Source organism: Eptatretus burgeri, chromosome 2 (genome assembly GCF_056783735.1).
Source record: "Eptatretus burgeri isolate ZD-2024b chromosome 2, Ebu_testis_v1, whole genome shotgun sequence".
Lineage (NCBI taxonomy): Eukaryota > Metazoa > Chordata > Myxini > Myxiniformes > Myxinidae > Eptatretus > Eptatretus burgeri.
Window position 1 is genome coordinate 30,441,894 of NC_140962.1, and position 15,373 is coordinate 30,457,266.

At 40.6% G+C, this 15,373-nt stretch overlaps 1 protein-coding gene across 1 annotated transcript in view; it reads left to right on the forward strand.

Moving 5' to 3' along the window:
• Positions 1 to 15,373, forward strand: part of LOC147031721 (C-X-C chemokine receptor type 2-like) — a 46,309-nt gene that overhangs the window by 15,390 nt on the left and 15,546 nt on the right. The window contains exon 3 of the mRNA XM_085852581.1: positions 3,982 to 4,557. Within this exon, the coding sequence (XP_085708707.1) occupies positions 3,982 to 4,557 (576 nt within the window). The remainder of the gene's footprint in view (positions 1 to 3,981; positions 4,558 to 15,373) is intronic.

Genomic DNA, 15,373 nt, shown 5'->3' on the forward strand with positions numbered 1-15,373 from the left:
TATATATATGTATGTATATATATATATATATATATATATATATATATATATATATATATATATATTTTGCCTTCAGAAAGTAGTCACACCCCTCAAATTTTGTCACATTTTGTTGTGCTCCAGCCTGAACTTAAAGTGGATAAACTAAAACAATTTTTTTTTACCACTGATCTCTACAAAATACCCTATTTATGACAAAGTGAAAACATGTTTTCAGAATTTTTTTACAAATCGATTAAAAATGAAAAGCTGAAATCTCTTAAATCAATCAGTATTCAACCCCCTGAGTCAATACTTTGTGGAAGCGCCTTTGGCAGTGATTACAGCTTCAAGTCTTCTTGGGTATGTATCAGCTTTGTACATCTGAATTTGTGGAGTTTCTCCCATTCTTCCTTGCAAATTTGCTCAAGCTCTGTCAAGTTGGATGGGGAATGTTGGTGAACAGGAATCTTCAGGTCTTTTCACAGATTCTCAATGGGATTCATGTCTGGGCTTTGGCTGGGCCATTCAAGGACTTTCACCTTATTGTTCTGAAGCCATTCCAGTGTTGCTTTGGCTGTGTGCTTGGAGTCATTGTCCTGTTGCAACGTAAATCTTCACCACAGTCCAAGGTCTTTTGTACTCTGAAGCAGGTTCTTCAGAAGGATTTGCCTGTATTTCACTCTATTAATTGTTACCTATATCCTTACAAGTCTCCCAGTCTCTGCTGCTGAAAAGCATCCCCATGGCATGATGTTGCCACCATCAAGCTTCACGGTTGGGTTGGTGTTGGATGGGTGATGAGCTGTGCTCGGTTTCCACCAGACATAGCACTTTGCATTCAGGCCAAAGAGTTCAATTTTCGTCTCATCAGATCACAGAATCTTTTGCCTTATGCACTCTGAGTCTTTCACATGCCTTTACTCCAGGTTTGCTGTCATGTGACCTTTTCTTCAGAGTGGCTTCCATCTGGCCACTCTCCCATAAGCCTTGATTTGTGAAGTGCTGCAGAGACTGTTGTCTTTCTGGCAGGTTCTCCCATCTCAGCCAAGGAACTCTGTAGTTCTTGGTCACCTCCCCGACCAAGGTCCTTGCCCAGTTGCTCAGTTGGGTCAGATGGCCAGCTCTAGGTAGAGTCTCGGTAGTTCCATTTTCTTTCCATTTTTTGATGATGGAGCTCATTGTGCTCTTGGGAACTTCAAACACTATGGAAATTGTTTTATACCCTTCCCCAGATCTATGCCTCCTCACAATTCTATCTTGGAGTTCTATGGACCGTTCCTTGAACTTCATGGTGAAGTTTCTGATCTGACATGCACTGTCAACTGTGGGACCTTATACAGAAAGGTGTGTTTCTTTCTAAATCACGTCCAATCAATTAAATTGGCTCCATGTTGACTGCAATCAAGTTGTGGAGATATCTCAAGGAGGATCAAAGTCAATTGGATACACCTGAGCTTAACTTGGAGTGTCGGAGCAAAGGGGTTGAACACTTATTGATGCATATTGCATATTATTATTGATGCATATTATTGATGAACACTTATTGATGCATATTATTGATGCAATACATTTCAGCTTTTCATTTTTAATTAATTTGCAAACATTTCTAAAAACATGTTTTCCCTTTGTCATTATAGGGTATTTTGTGTGGATCGGTGACAATTTTTTTTTAATTCAATCCATTTTAAATTCAGGCTGTAACACAACAAAATGTGAAAAAGTCAAGGGGTGTGAATACTTTCTGAAGGCACCGTATGTTTTTAATCTACACAGATAAATGTCAGAGTGTGTCAGTGGGTGTGGCAGTGTGTTAGTGTGTGTGCGTGTGTGTGTGTGTGTGTGTGTGTGTGTGTGTGTGTGTGTGTGTGTGTGTGTGTGTGTGTGTGTGTGTGTGTGTGTGTGTGTGTGTGTGTGTGTGTGTGTGCGCGCGCGCGCGCGCGTGCGTGTGTGCGTGCCTGCATGCTTGGTTATTGGCTCCGTGGTGACAAAGTTTCATCCTGTATGTTATGATGAAGATGGGTGGTGGAGGTTTTAACTTTAAACCTCAGCAGTGTACGAGCAATCACGTTTTCCTTTGTCCTCATGACTGTTTCTAAAGCAATTGGTTATGCATACGAACTGGGTTTGCTTTAGAAACGTTATATGGTTTCTCTTTGTGAGTTTCAAAGCAAAATACATTTGATAACACCTGATTTCCAAGCTGTTTGTCCTTGAAATGTTTCTAATGCAACGTTGTTTTTTTAATTTGTTTTTGAAATTCCCCCAAAACAATGGTGAAAGCTACTCAACGTTTTTACTTTTTTTTCTTCTTTTTGACGATGTACTGTAGTCATTAGTCACACTGACTCCAATCTGCCGATTTCCCCAAAATTGCCGATATCAGCCAAGCACTAATATTGTGTGTGTGTGTGTGTGTGTGTGTGTGTGTGTGTGTGTGTGTGTGTGTGTGTGTGTGTGTGTGTGTGTGTGTGTGTGTGTGTGTGTGTGTGTGTGTGTGTGTGTGTGTGTGTGTGTGTGTGTGTGTGTGTGTGTGTGTTGTTCATAAAGCTTAACATTTTCTTTCTGCTAGCTAACTCCCCCCCCCAACTCCTCTCTCTTTCTCACTCACTCCACCCCCTCCTAATCCATGCAGCACACTGCCACATGTCTCTCTATCTTTGTTTGTCTCCGGACATGTCCGGACAGTGATTATGTCTCGATGGTGTTTGTCTCTGGATCTGTCCAGGTGATGTTTGTCTCCGGGTGTTGTTTTTCTCTGGACGGTGTTTATCTCTGGACATGTCCAGATGATGTTTGTCTCCGAGTGGTATTTATAGTATGACCGGTATAAAGTGGATTTCAGACATTATTTTGTTTGCATCTTCACTGTTGTTCTTTGCAGAATCATTTTTATGAGACAGAATGAATCGTAATTAATGCTCCACCGCATGTCTGCCTTCCCTTCCTCTCACCTCAGTCTGGCTTCTGTTCCCCCATCACTCCTCACTCCCCCACCCCTCCACGCTCCCCCTCCATCCTCTCTCTTTCCCTCTCCACCTCCTCACTCTCCCTCTCCCCCCTATTTTTCTCCGCCCTCTTAGTATTCCCGTCAGCAAAGCGATGGATGGTATTTGCGAGTACAGAATAATTCATACAATTTTAAAGGGTGAAAAACTCTGGAGTTTTTCTCCCAACTCCAGTGTACTCCCTTGAAGTGGAATAGATACTTTCAACATCGGATTTATCATCCTGAATATTTACTTGAAGAGGGAGTTCACTATTTATTTATCTTTAACTTCAACATTCTGAATGTGTCTGAGTGTGCCGACTATCCTTGTAAGAAAACGTACAGAAACCAACCAAAGATTTATGTGAAAGTGGATTTGAAATCTCTAGTTTGGCAGCATCATGGAAAACACCAATCAAGGAATAGACCATGGCTTGTGGTATCAGCAAACTGTCGGTGTCATCAAAATTCATCTAAGCACGTGTTCTGCTTAACAAAAGTTTACGGAATTTATTATCGAGCTCGAAGTGGGTAAGCAAACAATTCCAGACATTTCTGAGTTTGTTCCCTGTCTGATTGTTCGACATTATTCATTAAAAATGTCTTTGAAAACTTCAGTGAACTCAAATCAAATCTTTTTTGAAGCAGAAACCTGAGTTTCAAACCACCAGTAGATCCTGTTCATTTCCGAGTCATATTGATCAATTGTAAAAACTAAATGTGAAGTTCAACATTCGGGTTTTGAAGAAACTTTTTCACAAAATCAAGGCTTGCTGTAGACAAAATATTTGCATCGAAAAAGTTTAACAAATGAATCTGCTCATGCAGGAGTGGACAAAAATACAAAGTTATTTGGAGGAGACACGGACCCGAGCTGACTTGTCGCTCCACTGACTCGTGAATGAATGTAAAAGATGTTGTGGTACCTTTAAAATTGTACCATGCTCAAAATAGACTAAAATGTCATTCAGCTGCTGATACATGCTATACAATTTTTCTCTATTTTCTTTTAGAGCGAGACATTTACATTCGAAGTATTTTCGGGAGAAGAATTTGAAAATTTTCAAAACTACACTGACTATGACAACTACACTGATGATCCAACCAACTTCAAATGCTGCACTCAGCCATGTGAGACAGCACGCAGTGAGGTGTTCAACAGAATCTTTATTCCTGTTGCCTTCTTACTTGTCTTCGTACTGGGTTTTCTTGGTAACATTTTGGTCATTATTGTCCTGACACGCTACCGTATCTCAATGGTATCATCTGACATATACATGATTCACCTTGCACTGGCAGATCTCTTGTTTGTGTTGACTCTTCCTTTCTGGGCATCTTACAATAAATCATCCCAGTGGTGTTTTGGCAACAGTGGTTGCAAACTCATTTATTCGCTAATGAGCATTAACTTTTACAGTAGCATCTTCTTACTGTGCTCCATCAGCCTTGACCGCTACCTAGCCATCGTACATGCCATCAAGTTGCACTCCTGCCGTAAAACAAGCATCATTCAAATAATCTGTGCCACTGTATGGATGTTGAGCTTGTTGCTCAGTCTTCCAGACATCATCTACAGTCAGATGCTGAAGGTGAGGTTACACGAGCACATGAAATGCACCGCATTATGAATGTCCGTTGGTATATTATGTACACTTTGTTGGTTGGGGCAATATCTGGTTCATAAATATTTCCTTTCTCATACTTCTGGTATGCATTTTGGAGAACATGTCCTCCCCTGCCCACCCCCCCCCCCCATCCCCTCCCAAGCCAAACATAATTTTCAGGTTCTGGCATTTAGTCGGGCAACTTAGCATAACAATTGTGCATTTTGTGAGGAAAGCACCAAATTTGGCACACTAGTAGCCTAACATATTATGAACAGATTTGGATTTTGGGCCATCTCAAATTCAGCCGCTGATGGCTGTGGCAGCTATTTTTCAAAATGGCCGCTAGCGGTTAATATAATTTCACTCTAACATTGGTTTGAACATTTATTAAAAGGTGAATTAAGAAAAACACCTGTAGCCACCTCAAGTTTAAAGATAGCCGCCATTTTGCAAGATGGCTGCTAATTATTTGTTGTACCGGACGACTATATCACTCATAGAAATTGGTTGTTGAGAATGGTGGCAAACGAATCGCGGGCTGCGTCTGATTGATATGAATACCAACATCGCTTATGTAAAGTCAGTGGTTGTTGAGAATGGTTGCAAACGAATTATGGGCTGCTTCTCATTCATATGAATACCGACATCTCACTCATAGAAATTGATCGAGAGATGTCTGACTTAAATGTTCTGAATCAGTGACACAGTCTGCTCTGTTAATATCCTCTCAATTTTGTGAGCACTCTCCCTCACACACACACAAAGCTGTGCATTCAAGTGCGGCCTTTTTGCACTTGCAATGCTTCAGACAGCTCTTCTTGCACTTGCACGATACTAGCTCATAGCAGGTGTGGGCTGCTTTGGGTAGCTTCGTCCAGTGTGGCTCGTACACCCCCTCGTCATTCTTGACCCAGCCCCAGCTGGATGGAGGAGGCAGCTCTGGCGTTGGTAGCAGTATTTGACCCCACACATGGCCTCCTTGGTAGGCCGCTCTCTTCATATGCTCCTCCAGAGCTGCCTTGGTTGGCGGGATCAGCTGCACGTTGTTCTTCTTCGCGAAGAGTTTCTTCCGGGCCTTGTCAATGTCATTGCACGTGCTGGTTCTGTCATAGAGCAATATGACGAACCTCTCGATGGTGTGCATGACATCGTTTGGTATGCCACTTGGTGCAGAGGATAGCTTCAGCAGTGCGTCTGTAAGTTCTGGCAGAATGGTCCAGATTGTCCAAGCAGTCTTCTTACCATGTCCAGCAAAGCTACATACAGTGTCACACCCAGTCAGAGCGTGAAACATTGGGAGTGCCTGAGCCTTCTCTGGTCCTAGGCCAGCTGCTATTTCCTGGGCTGCCAGGTACCGAAAACTCTTCCCAGTGCCAAATGCCAGCCACAGTTCATCTTCTGGTTGCAGTCCCTTGGCCACTGACACAGCCAACACCACAACATCGGTGTCAACTGTCTTGATCAGTATCTTGTGGTGACCATGGTTGGCTGCATGGGATGCATGCAACAACATTCGACTGTCAGCTTCTTCGTGGCTGCATGGGGCGAGCAAGGCCAGGTCTAGCAGCAGTGGCTTGCTCAGGACTGTCTCTCCATCAGTGATAACCAGCTGCTTGTCATCCTGGTCAAACCACCTGAAGATAGCTTCTGATAGGAACTTGAACAGCTCGGTCTTGTTGGTATCCACTCGGAGGAAGTTCTGCCAGTTTCCAGGTATAACTGCTGCTCCGACCACGCGTCTACGCACTCCTTTTCCACGCTTTGGAATCTGTGTCTTAATAAGAATAATTAGTCCACTTTAACTTTTTTTCTCAACCAAATCAAATTGTTACTTTCTTTGACCATTATTGGACCTTTATTAGTAAATAAACTTTCACTATCAACCTGCATTCCTCTCCAGTAAAGCAGATTTGTGTCATAACAGTAACCACTGGCGGCCATTTTGAAAAATGGCTGCCACAGCCATCAGTGGCTGAATTTGAGATGGCCCAATATCCAAATCTGTTCATAATATGATAGGCTACTAGTGTGCCAAATTTGGTGCTTTCCTCACAAAATGCATAATTGTTATGCTATATTTAGCTAAATTGCCCCACTAATTGGGTTGTGCAAATCAGACAGTTTCTGAGTGACATCATGGCAAGGTATACGATTGGATGAGGACTTAGAAGAAAAGGTTTGTGTTAATCTTAGGGGATATTCAAACCGAAACCTCATAACCTAACCATTAGCAGTTGCAATTCACATGAGCCAATGATAGAAACCACATTTGATGTTGTTTCTTGGAAAGAAAAGTGCACTTAGAAGAAATCCACAATTTTATAATGCCTTGGTACAAAAGCTTACGATCAGTAGTTAACACAATAGATTTTTGGTTAGATGTGGATGGATCCACAATAGATGGACCTCATCAAACTAAAATGGATGCTTATTATGAACAATAGGTTTCATACTGATGGGATCCTGTTGCTTGAAAAGAGCTACCCACAAATCCCGAATTAATTCTTCTATTCCAGTAACTCTACCCTCCAGCAATCAATGTGCAATAAGAGGGAAATTGCTCACAGGTAAAGAAAAAAAAAATTGTGTGCAAAGGCCAAAGCTTGTGGAAGAGCTGGACTACTGAACGGATCAAGATGCAACAGACCAAACGGAACAGCAGAGAGAGGGGGGCAAACACCAACAGTGAGGTTGAAGAACAAAATAGAGGGGATTGAATAAATTATGGGTATGATGAGGAATGAGGGGAAGGAGAGGACACATGTTGTGGACAAGATGGATACAGAAGAAACCTCTCAAGAAGGTGGGCTCTGAGTGGGGGGCAGGGTTAATGCGGGTAGAGAATATCATGGTTTTGGCTGGGAATGATCTGAGATAGTGGTGAACAGCTGTCTTGAAGACTTGATGGGAAGAATGAGATTTAAGAGAATGTGGAAGTTGGTTCCACAGGCAGAGAAAGGGGAGGAGCAAATGAGTTAGAAGTGGGTATTGCTTCTGGATTTTAGGAGTTTCACCAGAAGGGGGTTGATGGTGGACTACGTGCACCCTGCAAAAACCTGGGGGGGGGGTAGTGGGTAGGGAGGTGATGACAAAGCATGGGAGGAGCTGAGATACAAGACTATAAAGGAGGTGGTGGAATACAGAGAGACTACTGACTTACCTGTAAAAAGAAAGTGATAGGCCCATAGATTCAACTTTATAATGGGAGATTCAGATGTGCCCAGAGCTCCAAGCTCAAGGGTGGGGGTGGGGGCGGGGGTCTGAGTTCAACGTGGGTTCTGGGCTCACCCTCGATTCCAGGCTCAATGTGGATCTCGGGCAGAGGCAGTGTGAGGGTCATTCATGAACCCCTGCATTAATGACCAATCGTGGCTCACAATCTTTCGAGATAGCCCCCGAGGGTGGGATTTCACTTTGTTGACAAAACAGACTACCTTGTGAGTGGTGATAAACAGCGCAAAGTTAATGCTCAATCTCAAGGAAATAAAGCACTGTGATGTAATGAATCGATTAAACCATGATTTCCCTGATGGAAAAACTAGACAGGACTGCAGCATCACAAAATTATGTGGTGAGGTTCGGTTAGTAGGGAAAGCAAGTGGAATAATAATTACATTTAATGTTTACAAAATGCAACAATAATCACAATAAACATTTTGTGTAATTCCTTATGTTAATCCATATCGATATTGTTGAACAAATCCACACTACAATTGTTGTCCGATCACAACACAACTCATTAGTTCAATGGAATAACCCAAGGGTCAGCAACATACTGCATGCGTGCCATGAGTGGCACACAAGATGATTTTGAGTGGCATGCGCAATCAAAGTCTAATTAACGGCGAAGAAATCAAGTTGAAAAAAAAACCCCGATTAAAAACTATGCTTGACGACTTTATCAATCTCAAAAATAAATCAACAAACAAAAGCTTTCATTGGTTTGTATAATTTGGAACCTTTTTTTGGTAAAGAAAGAGTCCAGTTTGGATTGTGTGCCACGACAAATTTTCACGTCGTATATCTCCCGATAACATGACAAGCTGAAATGTATGATCCGTGAAACCTTGGCTGATCGATCAGGAAGATTATCTTTCGAGGGAAGTGTCTCGGTAATATCATGGGCGAGATTAAAAAACATGGTACAGATTCTTCCTCGTTAGCCCCTTTGGTTCCTGATGCTTGTCTTCCTGCTGGCAATGGAGATACAGTATATGCATGAGACACAGACAAACTAAATGAGGACGGGACGACACTGCGCAATGCATTCTGCACCAAGCATACCATGACATCACAGCACTCACCGACACGCTATTCAACTATTTCAACTCGCCAAATGACAGAAGTGTGGAACCATTTGACTGAGAGCACGTCTTCCCCAATAAATAAATAAATAAATAAACAAGACGAATAACAGGGACTGCATGCACTACATCACGTCTAGTGGTTCCAGCCAATCTTGATTCACAGGACATCTCACAATAAGTGCCACTGATCACATTTGTTTTTTAAAAAAAAATACCCTTAGGACATACATACGGGAGAGGTAGATGCAGCCCAGAAGTTTGGTACAATTTCACAAAAGTTTGAGGGAGTAGTTCAGTGACAACACAGGACAACACAACACAGACACTGCACTGATGTGTGTGTGTGTGTGTGTGTGTGTGTGTGTGTGTGTGTGTGTGTGTGTGTGTGTGTGTGTGTGTGTGTGTGTGTGTGTGTGTGTGTGTGTGTGTGTGTGTGTGTGTGTGTGTGTGTGTGTGTGTGTGTGTGTGTGTACAAGGTGATTTTTTATTATTATTTGAGAACCTTAAATAATTCCCATACACTAAAAACGATATCAGTTCGGAAACTAATATTTTGTGTGAATATAGCCAAATATTACAGAAAGATGTGACATGATGCTCACACTTGATCACCTTCAATCCACACACTTGAAATTGTTGTGCAAAAACATCTCAGAGATTTATTCGGGCTTGCTTCCATTCTTTCCCACACTTCATCCACTTTCTCTGGTGGAACAAAACTTGGCTGGTACATGTGCTTTTTAATTTTCACGCAGCCTGTTTCTCTGAACTGCCTCACCAGTTTCCATATCACTGATTTTGAAGGTTTCGTACGACCACCAAAGCGACTTCTAAATGCAATTTGACATTCCCTCTGGGATGTTCTTCCACAGTGAGCGCCATGGCGTGACTGAAAATCGTTAAACGTCACTGCCAGGTCACGTGATACCTGATATATCTCAGGATCATGTCATGTTTTTCTGTAACATGAGGTTACATTTACGCAAAATATTTGGTTTTTAAAAGATATAGTTTTAGTGTATGGGAATTATTTTGCATTCTCAAATTTTTTTTTTAATCACCCTGTATGTAAATAGATATATGGATAGTTTGCAAATCACTTCCCGGATTTGATTAAATAAAATAATAATAATAATAATAATAATAATAATAAAAAAATATGTATATATATATATATATATATATATATATATATATATATAAAAACTCGAGGTGGTATTGCAAAGTGGAACCAGGCTCTCCCAGGATCCAAAGTATCTGTCCTTTTTTTTTTTTTGACAACAAATGTAGTGGAAGTTTTGTTTTTTTCCATACCCAATAACAATTATCACCTCGTTTGGACATTACTGACTCGGTTATAGCTTGGGTAGAGTCCAAAGAAGCCTCAGAAGTCTCTGAGATGGAGCACCCAGACTATAGTTTGTACCTACTTGGACATTCAGGCATCACCCTCAGTTCAACTGAAGGTTGTTGTTTTTTCCAAATACATGTCAGTATTAGAAAAAAGGAACTGCAGAAGGGTTGACTTCATGGCCAGGGTGTCTCAAGGAAATGTCATCATCACGTTCACAACTTTCAACATCCATTGCTATGGGGCATGTTGTTGTGGTCATAAAGCCATTAAATGGCAGATGCGTCTGTCTTGCCTTCAAATGTGTGTTGTAATTATAATTAAAAACAATACCATCTCTTTTTGCATCACCTATTTCCCCATAAAACACTTTCTGCACCAGAGAAAATATTTTCTTTTCACAAAATCATCAGACAACGATAACCTCATGTGGGCACAGCAATAGTCGAAGCCTGAGAAAAGTGAATATTTATGTCGTGATTCCACAAAATTCTCTCATCAGGGTATCCAATCTGTAAGTGTTTTGCTGCTTTTTCAATCGCTATTCTGGCTCATTGGTTGTCTTGGATGCTAACCCTGTACTATGAACAGGTGTCAGTCTCAAACGAACCCAAGCGGTGATCTCAATTTTTTTCCTGCAAATTGAAAGATAATGAGAGGTCAGCCTGCATCATAGAAATGGGCAACCTTTAATGTTCAGTTGTGTAGAGTACAGAGTAAGTATATACCAGTGATGTGTAAATGCAGAGGTATATATAGACTCGGGTGGTTGAGCAGGGAGGTACAAGCAGTGTTATTAAGGATAAGCTGAAAGAATTCATGAAGTACACAATAACAGGACTCGAGTTTGGGAGCAAACAGGAGCTAGTTCAGAAAATAACTCAGCAAGCTAAAAGAGAATATGTAAAGGATATGGCCAAAAATATTACTTCAACAGAATAGTAAGGCATTCGTAAAGTACATAAGGGGTGAAGAACAAGTGAAGAGGTGTGGACCCATGGAGTAATAGCACAGGGACATTGGTTGGTGATGAAAGTGAGATGGCAAACTTATTAAATAGTGATTTTGCTTCAACATTTATGTAAGAACAGTCAGGTGAACTTCCGTTAGCTGAGGCTATCTGTCTCAGAGGTGAGGAAGGGCTTTTGAAGGAAATCAAAGTAAGAGTGGAGGAAGTTAAGGAGTTTGGAAAGTTAAAAGAAGATAAAGCTCTGGGGGATGAGGGGGGGGGAATAATGTGCATCCAAGAGTATTCAGGGAGGTGGCTTAGAAGATAAGCATAAGCATGTTAGTAGATATCTTCAACAGCTAGTTGGAGTCAGGAAACTACCATCGGATCAAAAAGTGGCAAATGTAACCATTATAAAGAAAGGATCCATAGAAGAATTGGGAACTATACACTTGTTAGCTTGAATTTCGTTGTAGGTAAGGTGTTGGAGACATCAATTAAGGAACTGATAGGGAACGATTTCAATAAATGCAAATGAATTAAAGGTGGTCAGCATGGATTTACTAAAGGGAGACCATGTTTAATAAATGTATTAGAGTTATATGTAACTGTGTCAGACCTGTGTACCTCTCACATCGTGATGATGAAATTCAATGGAAATGAATATCTTATTGTTGAAGAAATGAACATTTTCTATCTCACTCTTTTCAACAAAGGCTGGTTGATGTGTTTTAGACTTTTCAATGATCAGTGTATGCATAAATATCTATTTTGTAAAACTTGAATATCATAGAGAATAAGTTTTACAGTTTTCTTTTTATTGTTTTTCTTTTAAAATTCATTTCTTTTCCTTTTTCGGGCACCCAGAATTTTACTTCGGGAACCCAAAACATCAGAATTACAAAAAATGGGTCCCCGGTAAGGCACCCTAAAAGGAAAGTTAATGTGAAGCCCCAGAGTAGCGAATGCAAGGAAAAGTCTCCCTGTGAAGGTGGTGGTTGCAGAAACAGTAGTATGTTTAAAGTTGAATGAGATGGATACCAAGATGCATTGCAGATTGAGGGCTGCATAGATATTGGCAAGATTGTGCAGGCTTGATGGGCCGAATGGCCTCCTCCTGCACTGAAGCACCTTGTGAATTTCCTTGTAGAATTTTCTTGTGAAATTCACAACACTATGTCGACATCGATATCCTATGGTGAAGCAACACGATGCTTCACCATAGGATATCAATTCCTACTTTAGGTATTTTTGGTGTTTTGAATACATTATGCGTGGATGCTAGTACATGTTTCTCACATGTTACCATGGTTTTATTGTTTCAATGCAATTTTTCAGCACTTAACTGTACTGCTGGTGTCATGAGTCGGGTTCAGCCCTAATTATTGCCAGTGCTGTGACAAAGTCACTATATATCCCTTAGTTGTGGCCTATGACTGGTAGTCTGTCAAAAAGGTCCCTTTGTCATGATTCGGCTTGCTGGCGCACCTTACATTTGCACAAAGGTCCAGCATTTTTCACATTCATTAGGATGAAGCCCAACCTTTGTTGTTGTCAAGCTGGGGAACATGATTAGAGGCAATATATTTATTAGGTATGCAATTATGGTATGATTTTTCACCCCCACCCCCAAATCCTACTCCATACATGCTCTTGCCCTCCTACTCCCACCCCAAATATTTGCCTTTATCTCCTTCCATAATTATTTCCTTTTTCAATCCACTCCCACCCACCAAATCTCCATTGTCTCTCCTGTCATCATCTTTTCTCCTCTTTATCTCATTATTTGGCTGATTATTGAACTGTCAAAAGCTGCCCTTTCAAACACGGTTAGGTGTGCGACATCACCAATTAGGTACCAGACATTACTTATTACAACCTTGTTAATAAAGTGGGCTCTCAATAATTTGAATATCCACCAATTCAAATTGAACTAGAAAGCTTCTGAAAAGGCAAAGTCCGTCCGCTTTGTATTCGGATTTCTTCTTCTTCCGTCTGCCAAACGGTACCTTTGACCTTTTGACATTTTAACCAAATTATTAATTTGTCTTCTCCATATTCTCATTATTAAACTTTCTTGAAAATTTGATGACAAAAGCTCAAATGGTAAAAAACAGTTATGGCCTGGACAGACACACAGAAGTGATTGCAAAATCCCGTCTCCCACTGTATGGGCGACTGGCAAAATAGAACGGATACAAATCACAGGAAGAACAAGAACCACACTCGGTAGAGTGCATACCCCTGCCAGGTTGAACAGTTTACTTTTTGTACCCCAATAATAGGCCGCATCTGGATCCGGACTTGAACCAAAATCTAATCAGCTTGTTTTGGCATAGTTATTCCCTGCTGCACAGTGGTCCTGTGAAGTGGTTTCCTTGTTTCAGGAGTAGGTGAAGTTTTTGTCAGTTTTTCCTCTTCTTATTTTTCCTTTTTAGCCCCGTACCTCGAGTGGATTTATTTATGCCTTGTTTGGGGCATCTTCCATCAAAAAATAACTCATCCACAACTTTTTGAAATATCATGCTATATATCGTTTTTGGCCCGATATCTCATTGGTGAAGAATGACGAAAAAACTTTTTAAACTCTCATATCCGGATCCAGATACGGATCTTCACCAAAATCGAATTGATTCATCCTTGTCACACACACAACCTGTCCACCAAGATTCGGCCGAATCCATATATAACTTTTTGACATATCGTGATTATATATACTGTAAGTGTATGTGTATGTGTATATGTATGTATGTATATGTATGTGTGTATATATATATATATATATATATATATATATATATATATATATATATATATATATATATATATATATATATATATATATATATATATATATATATATATATATATATATATATATATACGTGTAGTGGCGTGCGCTTGTAATCCGGCTACTCGGAGGCTTGGGTTGGAGGATCGCTTGAGGACAGGCGCTCTGCACTGGGCCGCACTACGAGAGGGTGTAGGGCAGCCCGGAATCATGGCGAAACCCAATCTTTATCCCTGTGTCGTAAGAGGCGACCAGGGTTGCATCAGGAAGGGCATCTGGCGTAAAACTTATGCCAAATCAGAGTGCGGATCATAACGGATGATCCGCTGTGGCGACCCCTAACGGGAGCAGCCGAAAGACGAACAACATATATATATATATATATATATATATATATATATATATATATATATATATATATATATATATATATATATATATATATATATATATATATATATATATATATATATATATATATAATCGTTTGAGCCCCATCAGTCAATGGTGAAGAATGACTAAAAATTATGGTCGCCAATCTGGATCCAGATCTTCACCAAAATCTAATTGATTCATCTTTGTCACACACACAACCTGTCCAACAAAGATAGTTTGAATCTTGCCACAACTTTTTGAGTTATCTTGTTTGCAGATAAATAAACAAACAGAAAAACAAACAAACAGAACCTTGCAACCATGCTTTTCATAGCAACAGCCATTTTAAGTGAATTAAGAATGGTATGGAGTACATTTAGAAACTAAACTAACTTTGTGGACTTAAAAATTGCATTGTTGTGGTACCGCATGACAACACTAATGTTTCCTCGCAGCAGAGAAGTCACTTAGCCTAGCAACCAAACTTTTGAAAGCCGTACACTGGTTACAGACTGATAACCACCCGACTACCACTTATATCGCTTGAGGAGGTCCAGTTATATGGTGCTGTGTACACACATACTCCAATGTATCACATAAGTCCATAAAAAAAAGGAACATGGTGGTAGCATCTGTCAGAAATTCAAAAAGGATTGCAGGCCAAGAACAGTTCAACCTTTTTGTATCTAAGAGGATGGAAACCCACACAACTGCATTTTCTCATACAGTGGACAAAAACCATCAAGCAATCTGACCTTCCATATCCAAAACCTTGGGGCTTGAAACCTTGTGTGTATGGGTGGACTCCTAAATGGACAACCTTACGTGAGGCATAAAAGCGGTCTCAGGAACTCATTTGTTGCGGCTGCAAAAAGGCCAGGCTGACATGTACCTCCGGAGCAACTGCGCTGGCAACTACCTTCATCAGGATTTGTACGGATAGGATCGTAGTGCGTGTTCAGTTCTGAATTTCATATGATAATACATGATGAAACGAGAAGGGTACTCGGTAGAGCGCATACCTC